Source organism: Aquarana catesbeiana, linkage group LG11 (genome assembly GCF_042186555.1).
Source record: "Aquarana catesbeiana isolate 2022-GZ linkage group LG11, ASM4218655v1, whole genome shotgun sequence".
Lineage (NCBI taxonomy): Eukaryota > Metazoa > Chordata > Amphibia > Anura > Ranidae > Aquarana > Aquarana catesbeiana.
This window is the reverse complement of record NC_133334.1, coordinates 274,904,412-274,928,769: the sequence shown is the minus strand read 5'-3', so window position 1 is coordinate 274,928,769 and position 24,358 is coordinate 274,904,412. Positions and strand designations below refer to the sequence as shown.

The following is a 24,358-nucleotide window of genomic DNA, read 5'->3' as shown; positions in this document are numbered from 1 at the left end:
GTTGAGTGTTTTTTTACACCCCTGGGAATGCTATCATCCTTTCATATCAATGTATAAAAAGAAAATATCTGTGGATTGGGATTTTACATTCATCCCGACTATTAATTCATAAAAGTAAAATTTTAATTGTCATATTATAACACACCAATTAAAAACGACATAGACAAGTGTTAAAAGTGATCATGACAACAGCTTTGGTATAGTAAAGAACAATTAAAAGAAAAGAATATGGGACTTTAGATGAGGTGTGTCTCTGCAAATAAGGAATATTAACCTATTAATTGTAACCAATCCCCATTGGGTAGTCCCTAAAATGAACAAAATAAAATATTTCTTGTGTACAATATAGGCACGATATAAACATATTCAATGCACAATAGTCACATATTTATTATTTATACATAGAAGGACATGATTGGTTTTACACAAAGCAAATAATAAAGAAATAATATACATGATTGGTGATGATAGATATAAACATGATAAGATGAATTCATGATAAAACATGTTGTAAACCTGGCACCCTTGAGTATGGACTCAACGCGTTTCATGGCGTTTAAAGCCAATCGTCAGGAGTGTTAGGATGAGTATGGCCTGGATAAGTTGATCTCCCCCGGGGTTGAGGCGGGGAAACCCAGCCCAGTGCAATCCCCCCATCATCATCCCACCCTGGATGTGTGGGTAGGCGAGGTGTGGGGTTTTTTGGAGGGGCCAGCCAGCCGGGTGCAGGAGGAGGACCACACATAGGAGGGGAGGGAACCAAAGTGAAAGGTAAAGAGCCCAGGATAATTAGGGTAACTGTATATTGGGCACATCCAAGAAGGGGGTGTCCATGAGGATCCTGCAATACTTACAATAAGGGACTAAGTAAATATATATAATATATATAAAATAAGAAATAAGTAAGCATAGGTGTATGAGTGTGAGGTCCTGGAAAACCACACATACCTGAGTCTGACAGGATAAGAATGAGATTGTCCCAACACGATGGTAGCAACCTATGAGTAGCCCATGGCTCCCTCCCGACTGAAATACCCGCCAACAGGGGGCGGGACCCCGCCAACGTCATGCGTCTACGTAAGGCGGCGAAGAGGAGAGACACTCCATAGTCGCCGCCGCGTGAGATGAAAACAAACGCCCGATCATCGATCGGCGCTCAAAGAGACGCCGCGCGAGAGGGTGCATAAGCATGACGTCGAGGTGCGGAGGTCAACCCCTACCCCGTCACAAATGGGACGGGCGAGGGGGAGGAACTGAGCACCTCGCAACCCCAGAGTGAGACCACAAGGACCAGGACCAAGAACATCCGGCTAGGGAACACGAGAAAGCTGGTGTAAAAAACCCCTAAGGAGAGAGCCTAAAAATGGGTTGTATGAATGGTGATTAAATGGACATAGAGATGATTAAAAAATCTCGTTTGTAGGTTAAATATAAATAATTAAGAGTTAAGGTCTATGGATATTTGTGGTAAATATGGTAGAAGATATTCACCCTGCATGCAGCCAGTGACATCACTGGCGCATGCGCTCTGAAGGTCTGGCATACCTTACCAGAAATTCAGAGCTTTGTGCCGGAACCGAGGGCTCCCGCGAGCATGCGCGGGAGCGACGTCATCGCGGCTCCGGCCAATCACACAGCAGGAAGATGTCATCCCTCTCAGCGGTGAGCGGGCGCCGCAGGAGGGCTTCGCTTTTAGGTAAGTATTCTATCATATACTAGTATGCCATGCATACTAGCACATTATACAATTGCCTTACAGGTATTTTTTTTTTTTTTTACCAGCTGCGGTTTACAACCGATTTAACCAGTACATCAAGTACAAGAGACGCTGCTCTCCCGACCAGCCATCATAGCATAGGAATCAAGATCAGCTTCAGCCTGCAAATCTCCACCAAAAGGCCACGCCCCCTGACACATTTCACCCCGCCCACCAGGGATTAATCGTAGAGACCTGAGGACTTGCAGACTGAAGCTGATCCTGATTCCTATGCTAAAATGCCTGGTTGGGAGAGCGGCGTCTCTTGATGCATCGCTCTGGATAGGCATTTTGGAAGCATTCCCCCCCCTTTTATCTGTGGATCTCAGGAATGCAGTTGCCGGCTTCGAGAGGTATTCAAAGTCCAACTTGAGGTTGAAGCATGTTGTAACTTACAACTGTAGGGATCACTGAACAATGATGATCAAAGCGCATCGTACTAGGGGAATGCCCACCACCTACCATGCAGCAGGACCAGGGACATCTTGCTTGACAGGATCACAGGCGCCACTCTTGGATTAAACAAACGAAAAAAAGAGAAAATAGGCTTATTTTTTTCTTTTGTTATAAACACTTAGCATTTTACCATTTGTCTATGCCATTTTTAAATGATGTTTTATAGTATGTGACAATAAAAATTGTACTTTTATGAATTGCTAGTCTACAGATATTTTCTCTTTATACGTTCTTGGTAGGTGGGTGAGGTAGTGCTGGACCTAGTTGGGGGGAGGTGATTTCTGGCAGCTCGACTCCCAAAGGTTTTTAAAGAAAGGTTTTCCCCCAGACATAAGAGTGTAGTGGTGCTAAATGAGGAACGCTGGGTCCACTTAAAGAACAAGGTTCCCCCTTTCCCCTTTTTTCCTCCCCCCCTTTTCTTTTTTTTTCCTTTTGCTCTTCTCTCTCCCTTTTCTTCAAGAACATTGACCCTCAACGTTCTTGAAACCCATTTGTCTACTGGGTGTAATTACTTTAGACCAGGGGTCTCAAACTGGCGGCCCTCCAGCTGTTGCGAAACTACAAGTCCCAGCATGCCTCTGCCTGTGGGAGTCATGCTTGTAACTGTCAGCCTTGCAATGCCCCATGGGACTTATAGTTTCGCAACAGCTAGAGGCCACCAGTTTGAGACCCCTGCTTTAGACGATAGGTTTAATCTTGTTACTCCTCCCGCGGGTGGTGCTGCCCTACCTGCCCTCTCCCTTCCCCCTCCCCCCCCCTTTTTTTTCTTTTCTTCTCTCTCCCTTTCCGTCTTTTCAATGCTTATCCTCTTATCGTCCATCCCGTATAGCCTTTCACATTGCGTTGGGTTTCATGGCAGGCTATTGATTAACAAACGAACTAGTCTCTTGAAAACTGTTGAGCTATACTGTTGGTCCAAGATGGGTTTGTGTTGTGTCTATGTGGAATATTCTAGACCTAGACTGTTGGTGGTATCCTAATGGTACCCTTTCTGAACTTGTAAGTGGATAGTTAGATCCATGTATCTTGTGTATTTCTATGTTTTTTCTGCTTATTGTATTTGTGAAAACTTTCTATAACTAAAGAATGCATAAAAACATACATTTCAAAAACATTTCCAACACTTTACGAGGCTCAAAGGCAGCCCCTTCTTCAGGGCTTTGTGTGAATGAATTAGTGGAAAGTCAGATTTGTGGCTCTGGATGAGCAGCTGGAGAGAGAGAGATGTCTTGATGTGCAGGAGAGTTTCGAGAGTCCCTGACCTTAAAGTGGTGTTCCAGCCAAAATTTATACTTTTTAAATAAAAATACCCCTATAATACACAAGCTTAATGTATTCTAGTAAAGTTAGTCTGTAAACTAAGGTCTGTTTTGTTAGTTTATAGCAGTAGTTTGTTATTTTATAAACTTACAGCAGGCCGTGGCCATCTTAAGTGTGGGCATTTGAAGCCAGACTGTATTTCTTCCTGGATCTCATCCTTGCAGATCTCGCACATGCTCAGTGCAGCACAAGCAGTGTAATAGGTTTGAAGTCAGGTTTCCAGCAACGGCAGTGTCAGAGGAAGTTGCTGCCCCTTCCCAGAAGGCATTGCAAACAGGAAATGATGCGATGGGCCGCGGCCAGGGAGGAGGAAGTGAAAAATGAATACAGCAGATATACAGTAGGTGCTGAGAAAAAAAAAGAAAAAAATATCCAATTTGTTTACAGTGCACAGTTTAGTGAGGGATGCTGAAGTGTTGTAAAAATGGGTGGAACTCCACTTTAACATATAAATACAATAAGGAATTCTGACTTTTTTTCCAACTTTCATAGCATGCTTAATCTGGGTCAGTGAATCAAAAGTGTCAAAGCCACTAACTGTCAGGCAGCTAGCATTTTCAAAAGGAGGTCAGCAATGGCAGCCCATATTTTGTAGGTTTGTACTGCCTGCAGTAGATGGGGAAAAACTACCAAGTCTTATAGAAGAAATCTTTGTTTTTTTACCCACAGTGAACTTTTGAGGTGCCCCAGGCAAAAGCCACACCAATACAATTTAAAAAAAAACTCATCTTTATCATTTATTGATACAAATGATTAAAACTAGACATAAGCTAGACATTTGTGACATAAAAGAAAAGAAAGAAGACGTTTTTTTTAGAAATACCTCCTACCGTTAGTATTTTGGTAGGAGAAGGTCCTGAAAGAGAACCACGTATTTATGCAAGCTTACTTATAGATGATTTTACCTATTATTTTGCCATACTTTCTTTGTCGAATATAAATCTTCCACTGGCTAACCTATTTTTCCTACCGGCCTGTGTGTATTGCTTCTGTGTATGTTGTAGGTTGGCCCCCAGACCACCACAGACGCAGTCCAGTGTCTCTGCAATCACCTCTCATTCTTCGGGGGTTCGTTCCTGGTGCTCCCGGTGCAGATCGACGTCACCCGTACAGCAGAATATTTTTCTCAGATCTCACAGAATCCTGTCATTGTCATATTGCTGGCATGCTTCTACGTTTGCTACATTCTTGGTGTTCTATGGGCACGGCGGAGGGACCTCAGAGACCAGGTGCAGGTAATGGTACTTACACATTGTATTTGTTTTGGACACCAGGAGTCCTGTGCAGGTAGCTTTTGGGGCAGATATTTAAAGCATCTCCTTGACCCCAAACCCATCCCTAGCACTTAAGCTCAAGTTTTGTGTGCTTGTATTTCACCTTCCTTGGCTGCCCCCCATCAACATGCTAAGAGAATTTTTGAATAAAATCGTTTTTACTATGTTGCTTATTTTTAGGCCCATAAAGTTCATCTGTATATCTCTGTGCTCCTCTGTGCAATAAATTTGCACTCTGGCTGTGCCGGAATGATTGGCTTCCATGCACATGTAAAGGATATCATCCCAGACTGGCCAATCAAGAGACCGAAAAACCCGGCACCTTGTGTACTCATTGGAAGACTTTCTAACACCCCCTCTTTCAGTGACAACTGAAATATTTGACTAGTAGAAACATTCATCTCACTTGAAGGACTTTTTGGTACATTTAATGGTAAAAGCATCAAATACAACCAGTGCACTTCAGGGGAAAAGCCTTTGGGTTTATTTAATGCTTTTAGCCATTAAATGTTCCAAAACATCCTTAAAGTGAGATGAATATTTGTACCAGGCACTCCTCAGTATACATCTAACAATTTAGTCTTAAGCCGCGTACACACGAGCGGAATGTCCGACAGAAAAAGTCAGACGGAAGCTTTTCATCGTATATACCAATCTTGTGTTGGCTTCATCTGACTTTTTTTTTCGAAAATTCTGACGGACCTAGAAATGGAACATGTTCTAAATATTTCCGACGGACCCAATTCCTATCGGGAAAAAAACGATCGTCTGTATGCTGTTCCGATGGACCAAAAATGACGCATGCTCTGAAGCAAGTATGAGACGGAAGCTATTGGCTACTGGCTATTGAACTTCCTTTTTCTAGTCCCGTCGTAAGTGTTGTACGTCACCGCGTTCTGTACGGTCGGACTTTGGTCGGACTTTAGGTTGACCGTGTGTAGGCAAGACAGCTTTAATGGAATTCCGTCTGAGATACCGTCGGAGTTTATTACGATGGCTAAACCGGTCGTGTGTACGCGGCATAAGTCCTTCCATTGTTGATATCAGAGAGGTAGAAGCCTAGGACCAGAACAGGGTCGGTCTATTTTAAATTTCAACCACGAATCTAGTCTTTTGAAGGAAAAAGTCACTTTACGGTAGATCCATCAGAACTAATTTTCACTTCTATTGGTCCATCACCATCATGCACACATCAACAACTGTAACATTTGGGATTTTCCAATACTTACAGTATACAATAACAGTCACCAAGGACAAATACAAAGGCTGAATCTCTCCAGATGAAACACAGGAATAAAAAACCTCACCGCCTATCAAATGTAGGGGGAGACCGTTATCCACACAGTGGCACAGTTAAATTTCAAATTCAGAGAATAGCTAGCACTCCAATATGTAGAAAAGTAAAATAGCAGAAAGTTTACAAAAATCGAATAGACAGCATGTTTATGGAAGCATGCAGGCCTCCTTTACCACTGTGCTATTTCTCATCACTTCGATTAAGAAGGCCTGCGTGCCAACAAAATGTTGGTTTCTATATTATTTAAGCTTTCTGCTACTTTACGTTTCTGCATATTGGAGTGCTGTCTTTTCTCTGATTTTAAAATAAAAACCCGTCAGAGGTTCTAAGTGTTCTCTAGACCAAGGTTTCTCAACTAGGGCTCCTTCAGAGGTTGCTGGGGGTTCCTTGAACATTGAGCTATTCAGCCTCTCAGATAAGCTCCCACTGACACCATTGATCTTCTTAGCTATCTGTAAGTGGGTAATTCTTCCCAAGGACCACAAATGTAAAGAACATTCTTTCCACTGACCATCACACTAATGTATCATGAGTTGTAAATATATTCATTTTTAGCAGGGGTTCCGTGAGACCAAGGGTTCCTCTGTGTTGGAAAAGTTGAGAAAGGCTGCTCAAGATGTTCCAAACCTACAAAAAATGTTTGCCTGTCTTAGAAAAAGCATGGTATAATTATTATTTCTACTTCCAGAATCGAGTAATGGTACCTCGAGATAATGATCCTTGTGGATTATACCTCTATCTGATAACCTTGCATACCGGGCATCGGCAGGGGGCAGGTACCAGCGCCAAGGTGAGAAAAACTGAACTTCATTTTTTTTTTTCTTACAATGTTAACCATAAAATAAATGTAATTGAGAACATTGGTCTGCAGAACATCATTGGCACATGATATCCTGTTTATTTCTAGGTGTACCTGTCTATTGGTGGATTACATGGTCAGTTTGGCCCGATTCTCCTATCGGACAACAAATCTAAAGTGTTCAATAAAGGCAGTAAGGATATCTTCCTACTTTTTTTGCCGTATCCTCTGGGTGAGATTAAGAGCATCACGCTCAGCCATGATGGATCAGGTCCTCATAAAAGATGGTGAGATGACAGTCTGATAGAAAAGGCTGCAAGTTTTATGATTTTATGCCACGTTCATGAGACTTTACCTGGGCCTCTTTTTTTTCTACCACAGGTACATAACCCAAGTGAAGGTTCAAGATGTCCAACTAAAGAAAACTTGGTACTTTCTGTGCAATGCATGGCTAGTCGAACCAGCGAAAGGAGACACTTCCAGCAAGACCTTCACAGCTGCTAATGATCAAGAGTTAAGAAGTTTTAGGTAACCAAATACTGGTAGTGGGAAGGAGATGGTAGAGTACATGATTATTTATACTGTATCTTTAGCCACCTTTCTTTCAGTTTTGGATAGACAAAGAAAGGATTAGATTAGATTTAGACATGTGACAAGATTTGGTGATAGTTCCCCCTCCTTTCTGCAACAGGTGGTATCATTTTCATCATTCCACAGCCCTAGCAAAGTGTACTAACATGGCTATTTGCTGTGTCAACTTGTGACTCGGCAGTCAGGGTGCGGTAAAACTGTGGCTCATCCGCCTGTTTTTGTTGTGTTTTTTTTGCTTCTCAGAACTCCATTTCTGCCTATTTGCAGCCACTAATCTACATGAAGTCTAGCGATGGCTGTATAGGATTTCCCAAGGTAGGTTTTCTAATGCCCCGTACACACGGTCGGATTTTCCGATGGAAAATGTCCGTTCGGAGCGTGTTGTCGGAAATTCCGACCGTGTGTGGGCTCCATCGGACATTTTCCTTCACAATTTTCCTTCACAAAGTTGGAGAGCAGGAGATAAAATTTTCCGACAACAAAATCCGTTGTCGGAAATTCCGATCGTGTGTACACAAATCCGACGGACAAAGTGCCACGCATGCTCAGAATAAATAAAGAGATGAAAGCTATTGGCCACTGCCCCGTTTATAGTCCCAACGTACGTGTTTTACGTCACCGCGTTTAGAACGATCGGATTTTCCGACAACTTTGTGTGACCGTGTGTATGCAAGACAAGTTTGAGCCAACATCCGTCGGAAAAAATCCTAGGATTTTGTTGTCGGAATGTCCGAACAAAGTCCGAACGTGTATACGCCCTATAACAGGGAAAACAGTGGACCATGCCTGCTTAACAACTTTCTGACTGAGGTACACTCACCGGCCACATTACTAAGTACACCTGTTCAATTGCTTGGTAACACAAATTGCTAATCAGCCAATCACATGGCAGCAAATCAATGTATTTAGGCATCTAGACGTGGTGAAGACAACTTGCTGGAGTTAAAACCGAGCATCAGAATGGAGAAGAAAGGAGATTTAATTTACTTTGAATGTGGCATGGTTGTTGGTGCCAGATGGGCTGGTCTGAGTATTTCATAAATTGCTGATCTACTGGGATTTTTCAGTCCAGTGAGCCACAGTTTTGTGGAGGAAAATGCCTTGTTGATGTCAGAGGAGAGTGGGCAGACTGGTTCCAGATGATAGAAATGCCAGAGGAACTCAAATAATCACTCGTTACACCCAAGGTATGCAGAATACCATCTCTGAATGCACCACACATCCAACCTTGAAGTGATGGGCTACAGCAGCAGAAGACCACCCCTGTCAGCTAAGAACAGGAAACTGAGGCTACAGTTCGCACAGGCTCACCAAAATTGGACAATAGAAGATTGGAAAAACGTTGCCTGGTCTGATTTCAGCTAGGTTTCAGCTGCGACATTCAGATGGTCGGGGTCAGAATTTGGCATAAACAACATGAAAGCATGGATCCATCCTGCCTTGTATCAACAGTTCAGGCTGGTGGTGGTGTGTAATGGTGGGGGGGATATTTTCTTGGCACAACAGCTGGCAAAACTGATCATTGTATTCTGCCAAAGCTGCCCATTGGCATAGCGCTACCGGATGATTGTCCCATCCATCTTGAGTGCATTGATGGGGGAATTAGCACTTTTTTTCTGTTTAAACTGTTCGTTGATGTATGGCTTGCTTAGGAACATCATTGGTATGATGGTATGCATTAGGAACATCCACATTTCAGGATACCCACTGATGAATGAGGTACCATGGCACATATTGCATGGTACATGTTCTGTAGTTCAAAGACATCTGTCTCTCCCAAGAAATAGCTAGATGGTTGTCAAACACCCTCAAGGCCAAAGGTTCCTAGTCCTACCCTGGATTGCAGCTGCCCCACCCCACCGTTCAACAAGTTTAGAGAGTGGTGAAGTCACTTTTTTTAAGTGGACACAATGATGAGAAGAAGTGAAGGATCGAGTGCCCCAGATTGCTGGAGATGCTTACTGGAAGCACTTAGTGCCAGCTGTGTATAATGTAAAAAGTTGAAACGCAGTGCTGGGACAAGGTCACCTAGAGCCCAGGGTAAACATGACAAACTGCGCTACTCAATCCAAAATGTATGAGCATTATGTGGTGTCAACAAAAATCCCCCCCCCCAAATAAAGTTGGGCATTAATCTGCATGATTACCCCCTAAGCAAACCCCCCCCCCTCCCAGTACAAATCCACCCCCCTGCTGAAATCCCCCTCCCAGCACAAATCTCTGTCCCTACCATCCCCCAAATCCCCACAGCACAAAGCCCCCCCCCCCCAAAAAAAAACCTCACCCTTCCTAGCACAAGTCATCCACCCCTCAAAATTCCCATCCAAGAACACATTCTCTCCCCCCCTAATCCAAATCCCCCTCCTAGCACAAACATCCCCCCTCCCAGCACAAATCTCTGTCCCTACCATCCCCCAAATCCCCCCAACACAAAGCCCCCCCCCCAAAAAAAAGTCGTCCACCCCTCAGAATTCCCCTCCAAGTACACATTCTCTTGCCCCTACTCCAAATCCCCTTCCTAGCACAAACATCTCCCCTCCTAGCACAAACATCCCTCAATCATCCCTACTAGCACAAATCCACCCATCCCCCCGCAAAAAAAATATTCTCCTAGCACAAATCCCCTCCCCCCTCTACCATATCACTTTTTCTAGCACAACCCCCCCAAATCGACCCTCCTAGCACACATCCTCTTCTCCCACCCCCCTCCAAACACAAATCCCCCTGAAACACCACTCCTAGCAGACCCTCCCCCCAGATTTCCCCCTCTAGATCAATTCTTTCCCCTCTGCCCCCCCCCCCCCCCAAATCTTCCTCTGAACAAAAAATCCCCCCCCCCCAATCTCCACACAGTGCCCCCCCACCTCACATGATACAATGCCCAGGGCAGCCGCCCCTCCTGCCCACCCCTTGTCCTGGCCCCTCTGGCACGGGTTTCCTGTTGATGGACATTATTCTTGGTTTTAATTAAAAAAAAAAAACGTTTTGATCTGAGGTTTTCACAGCTGTGTATGTTCTCTCCCGCAAGGAATATCTTCATGAAGAAAACGTTACGGGGCTTACGCGATGACAACATCTGGATTTCAGTGATTAATCACCCGGCGCGCAGTGTATTCACCCGCATTCAGAAAATGTCCTGCTGCATGTGTCTTTTCCTCTGTACCATGGTCATCAATCTGATGTTCTGGGAAATGCCTCAATCCAACTACCCCATAATCTTCAGTATAGGTAAGTGCCGGTTATCTGAATTCTCAAACATCAACGCCTGCCAATATATATCTGTGAAAGAGGCTCTGTCACCGACATAAATATGAGGGGGGTAAAAAGCACAAAATCAAGTATTTTGACTTCCTACTTGCAGTGTTTTTACTTTCTATAAATTAATTTTATTCACTTGCAACATACCTTTGAACTTGCTAGACTACTAATAGTCAGTTTCCTAACACTGCCTCCTCCCTGGGAGTTTCTAATTACTGCCTGTGCTGGTCCAGCTCCCCTGCTCCTCCCTATATAATCTTTAATGTACAGTGCCTTGAAAAAGTATTCATACCTCTTGACATTTTCCACATTTTGTCATGGTACACCCAAAAACGTAAATGTATTTTATTAGGATTTTATATGATAGACCAACACAAAGTGGCATATAATTTTGAAGTGGAAGAAAAATGATAAATGATTTTCAACATTTTTTTACAAATAAAAATAAATCTGTGAAAAGTGTGTGTGTGTGTGTGTGTGTGTGTGTGGGGGGCATTTGTATGGCGCCCCCCTGAGTCAATACTTTGTAGAACCCCCTTTCATTGCAATTACAGCTGCAAGTCTTTTTGGGGATGTCTCTACCAGCTTTGCACATCTAGAGAGGGACATTTTTGCCCATTCTTCTTTGCAAAATATCTCAAGCTCTGTCAGATTGGATGGAGAGCGTCTGTGAACAGCAATTTTCAAGTCTTGCCACAGATTCTCAATGTGATTTAGGTCTGGACTGTGACTGGTCCATTCTAACACAGGAATATGCTTTGATCTAAACCATTCCATTGTAGCTCTGGCTGTATGTTTCGGGTCGTTGTCCTGCTGGAAGGTGAACCTCCGCCCCGATCTCAAGTCTTTTGCAGACTCTAACAGGTTTTCTTCTAAGATTGCCCTGTATTTGGCTCCATCCATCTTCCCATCAACTCTGACCAGCTTCCCTGTCCCTGCTGAAGAAAAGTATCCCCACAACATGATGCGGCCACCACCATGTTTCACAGTGGGGATGGTGTGTTCAGGGTGATGTGCAGTGTTAGTTTTCCGCCACACATAGCGTTTTGCTTTTAGGCCAAAAAGTACAATTTTGGTCTCATCTGACCAGAGCACCTTCTTCCACATGTTTGTTGTGTCCCCCACATGGCTTCTCACAAACTGCAAACAGGACTTCTTATGGCTTTCTTCAAACAATGTCTTTCTTCTTGTCACTCTTCCATAAAGGGCAGATTTGTGGAGAACACGACTATTAGTTGTCCTGTGGACAGATTCTCCCACCTGAGCTGTGGGTCCAGGACCATCTTTAATATTGATTGGACCCTGGGCAAACGTTTTCTTGCCCCCCCCCCCCATACAGTTTTGCTCTCCACCTGCTCTGAGACATACAATAAATAACAGCTAGACTTAAAATCAGTTTACTGTATCAGGTCAGGAAGCGATTGCAATTGATTGCAATTGGTTGCCAGAGGTTACAGTGTATCATTACCGCTCACTGACTGGTTGCTAGAGGTTACATCACACATTAAGGCTCACTGATTAGTTGCTAGATGTTACAGTACATGATTTCTGCTTGTTGATTAGTTGCTAGAAATTACTGTACAGTAATACTGCTCACTGATTGGTTGCTAGAGCTTACAGCACATCATCTCCTCACTGCAGGGGGCATGATGGGAACAATCATCAATTCGACTACGCGAATCCGCTCTACGTAGGACTACCCCAATATCAACTTGCGCGCTTGCAACTCATCCAAAACACGGCGGCAATACTGTTAACAGGAAAAAAACCCTGGGAATCCATTTCCCCATCCCTAAAGAGCCTACACTGGCTAACCGTGAAGAATCGGATCACATTCAAGACCCTCTGCCTCACAAATGCATACAAGGAAACGCTCCGCTATATCTCCGGGAGACAATAAAACACTACACGCCGAAGCGCAGTCTTCGATCTGCTAACCAAAACCTCCTCATCATTCCCAAATACCGCTACAAAGCAAAGGGAGAACGAAGATTCGCAGTCCAAGGACCTCGACTATGGAATGCTCTTCCAACCAACATCCGCATGGAAGAAAACCACTAGGCCTTCAGGAAAAAACAAAAGACCTTCCTTTTCTAAGAAGCTGACAACAGAGAATGCATCTAGCACCTTGAGGCGATTCAGTTCGCATTTGCAGCGCTTTACAAATCATTCATTCATATACATATGTATACCGCCTTTATTTACATATCTATGCCGCCTGCGGCAGCTATTTACATATTTGATTTGATATGGGGTTTGTATTACGGCGAATGCGCTCTGTTAGCGCTCTGGGATTTGTATTGCGCCGAATTCTGGTTATTTCCATGTAAACACAGGGTCTGCAGGTGAGTCATCTGTACACAGCAATAGGGCAGAGCTGGGCAGCATTAGTAGCAGCACTTCACACTGAGATATCAGGACACAGCACAGGACTAAAACTTCAAGAGACAAGGGAATTTATACTGGGATAGTTGGCAAGTATGAGGCAGCTGCTTTGGGCCCCACAACAATGACAGGGCCCAGGGCAGCTGCCCCTTTTGCCCTGCCTTAAAGACGGCCCTGTGTGGATCTCTGCAGCTCCTCCAGAGTTACCATGGACCTCTTGGCTGCTTTCTCTGACAAATACTCTCCTTGCCCGGCCGGTCAGGTGGACGGCCATGTCTTGGCAGTTCTGCCATACTTTTTCCATTTTCATGTGATGGATTGAACAGAGCTCTGTGAGATGTTCAAAGCTTGGGAACTTTTTTTATAACTTAACCCTGCTTTATTCTTCTCCACAACGTTATCCCTGACCTGTCTGGTGTGTTCCTTGGCCTTTATGATGCTGTTTGTTCACTAAATTTCTCTAACAAACCTCTGAGGGCTTCGCAGAACAGCTGTATTTATACTGAGATTAAATTACACACAGGTGGACTCTATTTACTAATTAGGTGACTTCTGAAGGCAATTGGTTCCACTAGATTTTAGTTAGGGGTATCAGAGTAAAGGGGGCTGAATAGAAATGCCCCCCCCACACTTTTCACAGATTTATTTGTAAAAAGTGTTGAAAACCATTTATCATTTTCCTTCCACTGTAGTGATTTCTCAGCAAAATAAAGCATGGAGACATGGAGGGATGGGGGAGTTTCCTTTGAATGTTAAAAATGAATTAAATAGAGTTTTTGGTTTGTGGTGCTCACATGCTGTGAAGTTCTGCTTTAACAATGAACCTCTCTTATTTTCTCCCTTTTGGTCTGGTAAATATACCATTGAGTGTGTTGATTCTGCCAGATATGTTGTAAGATGATAATTTTGTACTGGACTGCAGAACCCCCCCCCCCCATGTATTGCAGAAGAGGAGAAGGAGAGGTATTCTGTCATCTACTCCTAGAGTGACAACACTGCCTCCCAATAGATATAATACAGTGAGTGGGCATTGTTACCATAGGACAGGTAGGGTGTCACTGGCAGGCTCACCAGGTTAAAAAAAAAGGAAATTTAAATTTAAAAAATGTGGCGCTCCCAAAAACCACACAATCGATAAATCTTGCCACATATAAGAAGTCCAATAGGAAATGATATTAAATGTGTATTAACGCGCAGCAACTCAAAAACCCCAGAGCCATAAATGCTACCGATCCAATTGTACCTAGCAATCTCAGACCGGGCATGTATACCAAGCAGCCAGCATCCTTATTTACCACACTCCTATGCTTCGGATAACTGCGCCCACTTACGGGATGACGTCGTTATTAGCATCATAGATTTTTGTTATTGTGTTTAGGTTATGCATTAACCTTTCTTTCTGGTAAAATGTTTTTATTGAGATATGAAAAAGGGGAAACCAGATAACAAATTGCCACGCAGGGGGATATGAACATGAAACATAAGAAAGAAGTCCAAGAAAAAGTAAAAACAAAAACAAACAAAAAAAAGGTGCATTAATATTTCTTTCTTATATTGCAGGTGACATCAACATATCCTGGAAAGACATCATGATAGCGGTTGAAAGTGCTCTGCTCATGTTTCCCGTCAACCTGCTCATCATCTACATCTTCAGAAACACTCAGCCCAAGGAACGTAAATCAGGAGATAAGAAAGGCAACAAAACTGCCAATGCCAAAAAGGGCCCATCCAGCCAACAGAGTCTGGCCACCATACTAGAGGTGAGGTTACAGATATGGCTCAGTGGTCTTTGACCTCCAGTGGTATGAATGGTAGTTCTCTGCCCTCTGGGATAAATATTCCTTCCTCATACAATATTTTTTTTACTTTTTTAAGAACTTGTCAATGGTGGCACGAACACTGAGCCAAAACTCGTGGAATAACATGGAAGTGGACCTAAACCAAGAGCCAAGTCCAGAATTTACTGTTCTTCTACAGATCATCTCACAGCTGCTGCAAAAGCAAATACCTTCTGGAAGTAAGTCTAAGGTTTGGCCATACATGATTCATCTTATTATGATGTGGATGGGAGAATCACTCCCGCTGAGCTTTTGTATTCTGCCCGCGGGAAGCCTTCCCTGTCGACAGAATACAATGATTAATGTTGCCAACTAACCCAAGAGTCTGCTTGTACACAAGTCAATCGATGGATAGATGGAATTTTTTTGTTTATTTATTTTTAATAAATTTGCAAAGATTCCAAACAAACTTCTTTCACGTTGTCATTATGGGGAATTGTTTGTAGAATTTTGAGGAAAATAATGAATTTAATTCATTTTGGAATAAGGCTGTAACATAACAAAATGTGGAAAAAGTGAAGCGCTGTGAATACTTTCTGGATGCACTGTACTCTTTAGAGGGGACCTCACCGGGGTCCCTGCATGCTAACACTATTCGGAATGTCCTTCTTCAGTAGGGCTCTGATGAAATAGGACATTCCTTTGAAACGTGTTAGCCTGCAGGGACCCCGGTGAGATCTCCCCTTTTGCTTGGGTCAACGGCCAGCCTGGAAGTGTATAGCCACAGCAGAGTGGCTTGATGAGAGCTATCACTACTTAGACCTGATTGGTTGGCTCTGGGCAACACCTTCAATGTTTGTGATTTTTGCACTAGTCTATCTACCCAACATAATGTTAAAGCAACCTTTACTTCTCAAATGTTTACAGAAACCACAGAAGTCAAATACAGACTGATCACCTTTTCCATGCATAATCATTAAATGGTAATTCAGTTCCAGTCCATCCTCAAAGACCGGGCTAAACCTCCACTGGGTGCCACCATCTTCCTATAAAGGAATGGTTAGCCACTTTAAGACCGGGCCTCTTTTTTAGATGTGGTGTTTACAAGTTAAAAACAGTTTATTTTTTGCTAGAAAATTACTTAGAACCCCCAAACATTATACATTTTTGCTTTCTAACATCCTAGAGAATAAAATGGCGGTCGTTGCAATACTTTCTGTCACACCGTATTTGCGCACGCTTCAAAATTGCGCCCGCTCGTGGAATGGCGACAAACTTTTACCCTTACAAATCTCCATAGGCGACATTTAAAAAATTCTACCGGTTGCATGTTTTGCATTACAGAGGAGGTCTAGGGCTAGAATTATTGCTCTCGCTCTACCGATCACATGTGTGGTTTGAACACCGTTTTCATATGCGGGCGCTACTCACATATGCGTTCGCTTCTGCACGCAAGCTCGTGCTCAAGCTTATTTATTTTACCTTTTATTTTTTATTTTAGCACTGTTTTTTTTTAAAAAAGTGTCACTTTTATTCTTATTACAAGGAATGTAAACATCCCTTGTAATAGAAAAAAAGCATGACAGGACCTCTTAAATATGAGATCTGGGGTCAAAAAGACCCCAGATCTCATATTTACACTAAAATGCAATAATAAAAAAAAAATTGTCATTTAAAAAAATAAAAAAAATAAAATGGCCCTTTAAGAGCTATGGGCATAAGTGACGTTGCTTCCGCCCTGCAGTGTCATGGAGACGGGTGGGGGTCATCTTCCCCTCACTCGTCTCCATGTCAGCCCAGGGGACAGAGGTGATCGACTCCGCCGCTGCCGGCTCCGGTAAGCGGCGGAGGGCAACGCATCGCGGCGGGAGGGGGGGGGGGCCCGCTCTTTTGTTTATTCTCACCTGGTGATCCTGCCAGTAACATATTTCCTGTCTTAAACTGGCCATACATGGATTGAAATTCAGGCCAGTTCAGAAGGAACTGGCCAAATTTTGATCCAGGTATGGCTGTTCCTGTTCAATCAATCAATTTTTTATGAATGGGCTTATTGGAAAATTTCCACTCGATCAGCTCATATGGTCAATGTCACAGTGGGGAGGATTTCCCCATCCACCTCAAATGTGTGGATGGGGGGCATCGGCTCAGTTTGTTCGGCAATTGTTATTTTGTGGAACAAAGTAGAGACCAATTTTTTTTAAATCAGAAATGGGAAAGATACATCAAGAAATATTTTCCGATAAAAGTAAAAACATTTGCTTGAAATGCATTCTGCTACTGAATTATATGAAAGTTTCACTTTAAGATGCCCCTAGGTCATGATTAGGAAGTTTCATGGTGTTGGGTTTTTTCTTTTTGTTTAGCCCTGACAGTCTCCATACCGTTGGCTCAGCTCTCTGGTGAAGAGTTGCATGCCTTGTTCTGTGGAAATTATGTCTCTCAGAAGCTCAGGAAAGTGTCTACTGATCTTAGGCAACTGGAGAACCAGCAGGTCCTAGACAAGCAGCAGTACGAAGAGTTCTCTACACAGCTACAGGCGCTAATGAATGTCCTGGAGAAATCCATACCACCAGTGCCCCTACAAAGGTGAGTCGCATGTTGTGGGGGGACCCCTGGAGTGCCAGACCTCCACAATGGAGGAAAAGTCAAGTATTTGATAATGTTCACAACCATCGCATAGTAAACAAAAGACATCTACACACCAGCAAACAGCAAACTTAAAAATAGTAGTAAGTTACACCCATTGAACCAAACTGCCTAACTAAGTAACAGGAAGCCTAACTACAAACAAACTATATACCATATGTACAAAAATGGGGAACGCGGTTAAATTGGAGATGTAGGAAACAGATGGGAAGGGGAAAACCAGGACTAGGGTTGCCACCTTTTCTTCAAGTCAAACCCGAACACTTTAGCGGGACACAGCAATTTTTTTATAGCATAAACTATACATATATGTTGCAATTAAATAAAATTCCTAATTTTATGAAGTTAATAACAAGAGTCCACAGAGTTTCCCTTTGCATCTGAATGCGCAGAGTTTTCTCTTACATCTGAACTTGCAGAGTTCTCTTACACTATAAGGGGAGACTCTGCAGACTCTGATAGAAGTTAGAACTCTGGGGGCTCTGACATAAGGGATGTTCTGGCAACCCTGATTTATGGGGGAACACTGAGAACTCTGATGTACGGAGAGGAATCTGATGTAAGGGGGGAATAACTGCAGCCCCTGGTTTAAAGGGGAACTCTGATGTGAGGGTGTCTCTGGTAACCATAAGCCCAACTTACATCAGAGTTCCCTGCATTCCCCTTACATCCGCGTTCCTAGAGCCCCCTTTACATCAGAGCCTTCAGAGTTTCCCCTTACATCTGAGTCCGCAGAGTTGCCCCTTACACTTTAAGGGGGAGCTCTGTGGACTCTAATGTAAAGGCGAACTCTAAAGTAAGGGGTGCTCTAAGAACCCTGTTTTACCTTAGTGTACTCATTCAGAGGCAGGAGAGAAAAGAGGGGAGACTTCAGTCACAGACAGGGATGGATGGGGAGCTCACTCACCCCTTGGCAGTCAGCACCTCTCACGCAGATGTGTCTGCGGCTGCTGGGCTTCAAATCATTTCCCATCCCCACTTCCTTTTGCTGGGGCACAGCGCTGGGGATTGCAGTGTGGGCAGACACAAAAGGGTAGAGGCGGGAGGAAGAGGAGTAGATCGAGTCCTTTCTCCTCTCCCGGAGTGTAACAGACAACTGCAGCCAGCAACCCTGCTGGGAAGCCAAGGTCGGGTCTGAATAATTGGTCCCGGTTTCAGGTGGTCTGATTCAAAACCCGAACTGTCCGGGTGAATCCAGGCCAGGTGGCAACCCTAACCAGAACTGGAATCATGAAAATGGGGAGCAGAAATCAGGCAGCAGGGTACAGGATGCAGGGCAAGAGCAAGATCAAAATCAGGAGCAGGGTAAATGACATATAGTATCTGGCAGCAAACAAGGCAAAACACTGACACAAAGTGTAATGGCAGAGGAGGACCTATATACCCGTCCAGCAGCCAGCATCAGGTGGAGACTGATTACTAGAAACTGCTGGTTGCTGGGGGACACCCACTGGGAATCACAGTGCCAGCAGGTGATTCAGGTCCTGATACATAGTCACTATGCCTTGTGAGCAGGCACTGCGGTGTCACACATTTCACAGAACCTGCCTACTGAACTACAGAGGTGCTGAGAGGAGGGGTTTTAGGAGGCGGAGTCAGTACATTAATCTCTGTTTGAAGGCAGCAAATATAGGATATGTAGCTCTTAAAAACTGAAAGTAAACAGCAGAGGAGAAACTGGAAAGCATGTCAGGAAACCATGAAGTTGTGGAAAGAGATGTCCAGCAGACAGGCAGCACTCACATGAAAAAAATGTTTGGGGTTGGATATACACTTTGAGACTTTGAAAAAGTAGCTTCAAAGGCAGTGTTATATGTCATTTAAGCATGCTGTTAGTGCTAGTTAGCACCCTAAAGCAGAACTAAAGTCACTTATACTTACCTCACCGGCACAAGCATCTTCTCCCCAGGTTCCTGTCTTTTGGCCAGCAGGGGATGACGTAATTCCTGTGCATGCGCAGGAGCCAGCCATCCCGGCACACAGGGCTTGCAGTGATAATGTAAACTGAGCTGTGCATGCACTATATTCCATGCAGTAAAACTGTACTTCTATAGGTCCCCTCAAAAGAAGGCAATAAAAAAGAAACGTCTCCCTTGGTGGTTCCTGTACATTGGGTGGTCCCTTCTGATATCAATAAGCATTGTGTCCACCTACTTCACCATGATGTACGGATTCCTGTATGGGAAGCAAAGCTCTATCCGATGGATTGTCTCCATGTTTCTGTCACTCTTCCAGAGCATCTTCATTCTGCAGCCTCTCAAGGTGAGTGATGGCCTTCAAGTCCTTTTCTACCCTAGCTTTCCAGGAAACATTCCCATACATAATTTTTTTTACGTTGCTAATGATGGTGTTTTCTCGGTGCAAAAGTCAATTGTGTGTCATTGACAGGTGGTGGGATTTGCAGTGTTCTTTGCTTTGGTGCTGAAAAAGGTGGATGAAGAGGAAGATGATCTTCTGGATGGAGAATTGGGACTACCAGGTTGGTCTTCTGGATTACCAATCCAGCATTATATTAAACAAATTCCTTCATTTTTTTTTTTTTTTTAAAGACAACTCCAGCCAAAATGTTTTAATAGATTGGGGAAGGGTTAAAACCTCTGTTTTATCTCCATTTAGGGAGACCTAATCTCATTATTTGTACTGGGGCCAATATCACCAAGAGAGAAAGTGAGGGGGGAATCTAACATTTTACACTTGACCCTGAAACAGGAATGGATGGAAATTTTAACGCAGGGACACTTGTTCCATCGACAACTGTCAGGGGTAGGGTTTCTTCTCATCTTGATGGGATTTTCATGTAGCGCTACCCAGCAGTGGCCACAGATGTTAACTGGAACTGGTCAAGGCCACCTGTACCCAGGTCATAGTCCATTCACTCTGGCTCCAATAAACAGTCTAGGGGTTGTCTTTATGTCGTTTATTGCTTCTAGAACTGGTAGCAGGAGAGAGGTTAGGGATTCGGATTTTCCAATACAAATAGCAAACTCAAATTAGAGGAAATTCTTCTCCTGAAGCTAATGTGAAAGGCGGTGGCCTGTCCATTAGGGGCGCACATGCGCCGCACCCCGCCATCTATGCGTCCGGCCCACTGATATGCATACAGGGCGCCGGATTCGTCATGACTCGGCACGTGATTAGAGCCAGAGGCTCTAATAGGCTTCAAAAAAGGGTGGGCTCCCAGTTGTGTGACAATAGCGAATGAATATTCGCTATCGCCACACTGATCCTCCTCTCGGCCAATCAGGAAGCAGATCTTGATCCTCCTGCCGGCCAATCAGGAAGCGGTTTTTGAGACCCGTCACCTGATTGGCTGAAAGGACAGGCGATCCTATTGGATGCTTAGGAGGAGGAGGGAGGAGCCACACGACGGAGAGGACACTGAGGAGGAGGAGAGGACACAGGAGACGCTGCCCGCAACCAGCCCGCTGCCAACCCCCCCACCCAAAAAAAAAACCCACCAGCCGCCACTGGTAGTGAACAGTCTATTCCCTCACAGCTGAAGACCATGGGGTAAATCTCTTTGGCATCTGGGCGCCTTGTATACCTGATGGAAACAGTGCAGTCTCAAGTACTCTAGACAGTTACAAGGATTGGTTTCAAAGTCTTTACTCACAAGTCCCCAGAACAGTTGCACAACTTACAGTTTCCTCCAAACACAATCCTGTGAGTGAGAAAGTCCTTCTCTAGGCCAGATCCCTTTGGAGAACTGCAGTCAGTTCCAAGTCACTTCAAGGTCCCTGCACCACTGAGATCTCAACAGCCCCCTTGAGACTGGGAACTCTTCCTAGTGGGGAAAGACAATCTCTCCAGGATTCCAGGCTATTTATCAGCTTCCCAGCCACCATCTGGGCACACCTCACCAGGGATTGGTTAGGCCCTGATCAATATTCAGGGTTGCGATTTAAATCCCCTCCTTGTTGAGGGAGGGGTCTATTGCTTTTGCGTGGCAGTCTATTGTTGCTGGTGGGGGAACTATTGTTATTGGTTGGGCTTAAGTTGCTGGGGGGGGGGGGGGTGGCCAATTGTTGTTGGAAGGGAGCTACTGTTGAGGGAGTGGTGTATTGTTGCTGGCTGCTGGATCCTATTGATGCTGGTAAATCTGTTGTTGCTACCGGGGTGTATTGTTGGGGTCCATTGCTGCTGGGGGGTCTATTGTTGCTGTGGGAATCTATTGTTGCTGGGAAGGGTCTATTGCTGCTGGAAATCTACTGTACTGCTTTTCTTGTTAACAAATTCTATACAAATTACTTATCACCACAAAGTGATCCTTGGTTCTATAGTCTCTAAAAAGGGCGGTATTGGGAGGTGGGTAGGGGGTGGAACCAAGGAATGTTGCTCAGAGGTGGGTAGGGGGGCAGAGACAAGAAGTGACTCAGAAGAGGGGGGGTGGGGGTTTCCTGCACCTTTTCTTTGAGAAAAAAATCTCTACATATGCCGATTGCAACAGAAGCACCCTAAGGAAAGAGTCAAGATCAGAATGGTGTGCTAAACAGTAGATGACCATTAATGGTGCTTTAAGACCACCTGGAACACTCCTGGACCTCCATTATTTAGCCTGAGCCTAACGCTCTTAATTTCTTTTTATGTCGCAGAGGAATATCAGACCTTTGATGAGACGGCATTGTGACAGCTTAAGTCGACAATAGATAAACCAATTCATTGCCCAGACATCGGATCTACCTGAATCTCTGCTCCGTGGAAGACAATTTTTAACTAAGCTGATCCAGAGCCCCGAAAAACAGTGAAGATCGTTTTTCTTGTACAGTAAACTGTATTTTATTGATGATCAGAATAATCGGGACCTATAAAATGTCACATTTCTGATATGTTGAAATATGTATATTGTGAAAAAAAGGAATTCTTTTTATGATCACTTTTTTTTAATTCTATTTTGTTCAATTGAATCTATTAAATGTGTAACTTTAGAGATTTGGGTGCGGAGTTTAAAGGTACATCCAGGTGAAAAGTGATAATTATGTGTAGTATTAAACCCTCAGCGTTTTTTTAGCTTAGCACAATAAAATAAACATTCCCCAGTAAACTTTTTGTTTACTCCTGCTCTCTCAGTGCTGCTTCAATTAACTTCTGGTCTTCATAGGAAAGAGGTAACAGCGCCGTCTCCAGTCAGTGTGTTATGGTGGTCAAACATCTTTCGATTTTTTTAGCCATACATAACCCCTTCCGATCCGTTTAGGCTCATATTGTCCCAAGGGCTAGACAAAGGCAAGCAAAGGGCAACATCTGGCCCCTGGGCCACAGTTTGGAGACCACTGCTCTAATCTATCATGGGTTTAGATATAGTAGATTTTAGCAGGGGTTCCTTGGGACTGGAACGTTATTTCAAGGGTTCCTCTGTGTTGAAAAGGTTGAGAAAGGCTGATATAAATCATCATATGGCTACTGGGGGTAGGTAGAATTTGAGTTTGACCCTTCTTATCACCTTAAAACCAGCAAGAGCAGCCATTGTTTTTTTTTTTTGTTTTTTTTTAGTAGATATCTGCAAAAGAATTTTAAAAATTGAATACTAGTAATGGGCTCTGAACAGGTACAAGGGGTTTATGTGCGATATTTGTCAATTCTAATAGTAGATCACTTTACGCACAGAGGCCAGAATTTTACTGGCCTTCCTTCTTGCCTGTATCATGTATCATGCTGTAAAGACCTATTACCTCTTCATGTACAATAAAAAACCATTTGCAGCACACAAAACCATCCCCGTGTGTGTTTAGACAGTTGTACAGTATTGTCTTGTATGTTTAGGAGACCTGCACCTGCCACTACTGTGTGTGCCTTGTCCTTTTCATTCTCATTATCTCCTGCCTGGAGGAACAGAGGGCTTACCTGAACCTACCGCTTCCTATTTACCTGTCCCGCAGGTCCATAGTGGCTCAGCCATACGATAGATATAGGTTCTGTCCTGTAAATCCAGTGCTATGTGGTTTATCAGCACTCTGTTGTGGCTGTATATGTCTGGATTTCATGTGAGCGCTGCTAATTGCCCAGACGGCCAGTGGTATGTAGCTGAGAACTGTATCCTGATAGTTCCAAAAGAGGTAACTTATCATGAAGCCGAATACTGGTGCCGGATATGGGAAGGAGAGCTGGTCCAGATTGAAGACGTCAACTTGCTGAATGTCTTACTTTCACTGATTGATGATGGAGAAAAATACTGGGTGGATTTCCCGTACAGGGTGGAAAGGAGGCTTCACCACCACGAGCGTCGTAAGTACACAGGAACATCAACAGGGTTGGAATGTCTAGAGTCAAAATGTATTTTTTTTTTTTTTTTTTTGTGGGTTGAGTGGACAGGGGGTAGAGTCAATATCATCAGACAAATATAGAAAATGCTCTGGTGTAACTAGTGATCATAAACACAGCTGCTGGCAACCAATAGTAAGACAAACGAAATAAACATATGTATCATATACCGTGAGGGGAAAAAAGTATTTGATCTCCTGCTGATTTTGTACATTTTCCCACTGACAAAGAAATGATCAGTCTATAATTTTAATGGTAAGTTTATTCTAACAGCGAGAGACAGAATGACAACAAAAATATCCAGAAAAACACATTTCAAAAAAGTTATAAATTGATTTGCATTTTAATGAGTGAAATACGTAAGTATTGGACCCCTTCACAAAACATGACTTAGTACTTGATGGCAAAGTCCTTGTTGGCAATCACCAAGGTCAGAGGTTTCTTGTGTTTGGGCACCAGGTTTGCACACATCTCAGGTGGGATTTTGTCCCTCTCCTCTTTGCGGATCCTCTCCAAGCCATTACGGTTTTGAGGCTGACA

At 43.7% G+C, this 24,358-nt stretch overlaps 1 protein-coding gene across 1 annotated transcript; it reads left to right on the top strand.

Moving 5' to 3' along the window:
- The first annotated feature begins 6,794 nt into the window (after positions 1-6,794).
- On the top strand, positions 6,795-23,267 carry LOC141112795 (polycystin-1-like protein 2). Its single transcript, XM_073605859.1, has 10 exons — positions 6,795-6,893; positions 7,011-7,189; positions 7,284-7,430; positions 10,522-10,721; positions 14,697-14,896; positions 15,012-15,153; positions 17,278-17,500; positions 19,615-19,822; positions 19,949-20,039; positions 22,153-23,267. Exons 1-10 carry the CDS (start codon positions 6,801-6,803, stop codon positions 22,185-22,187), a joined length of 1,518 nt encoding a protein of 505 aa, XP_073461960.1. The 5' UTR covers positions 6,795-6,800; the 3' UTR covers positions 22,188-23,267.
- The last annotated feature ends 1,091 nt before the right edge of the window (positions 23,268-24,358 follow it).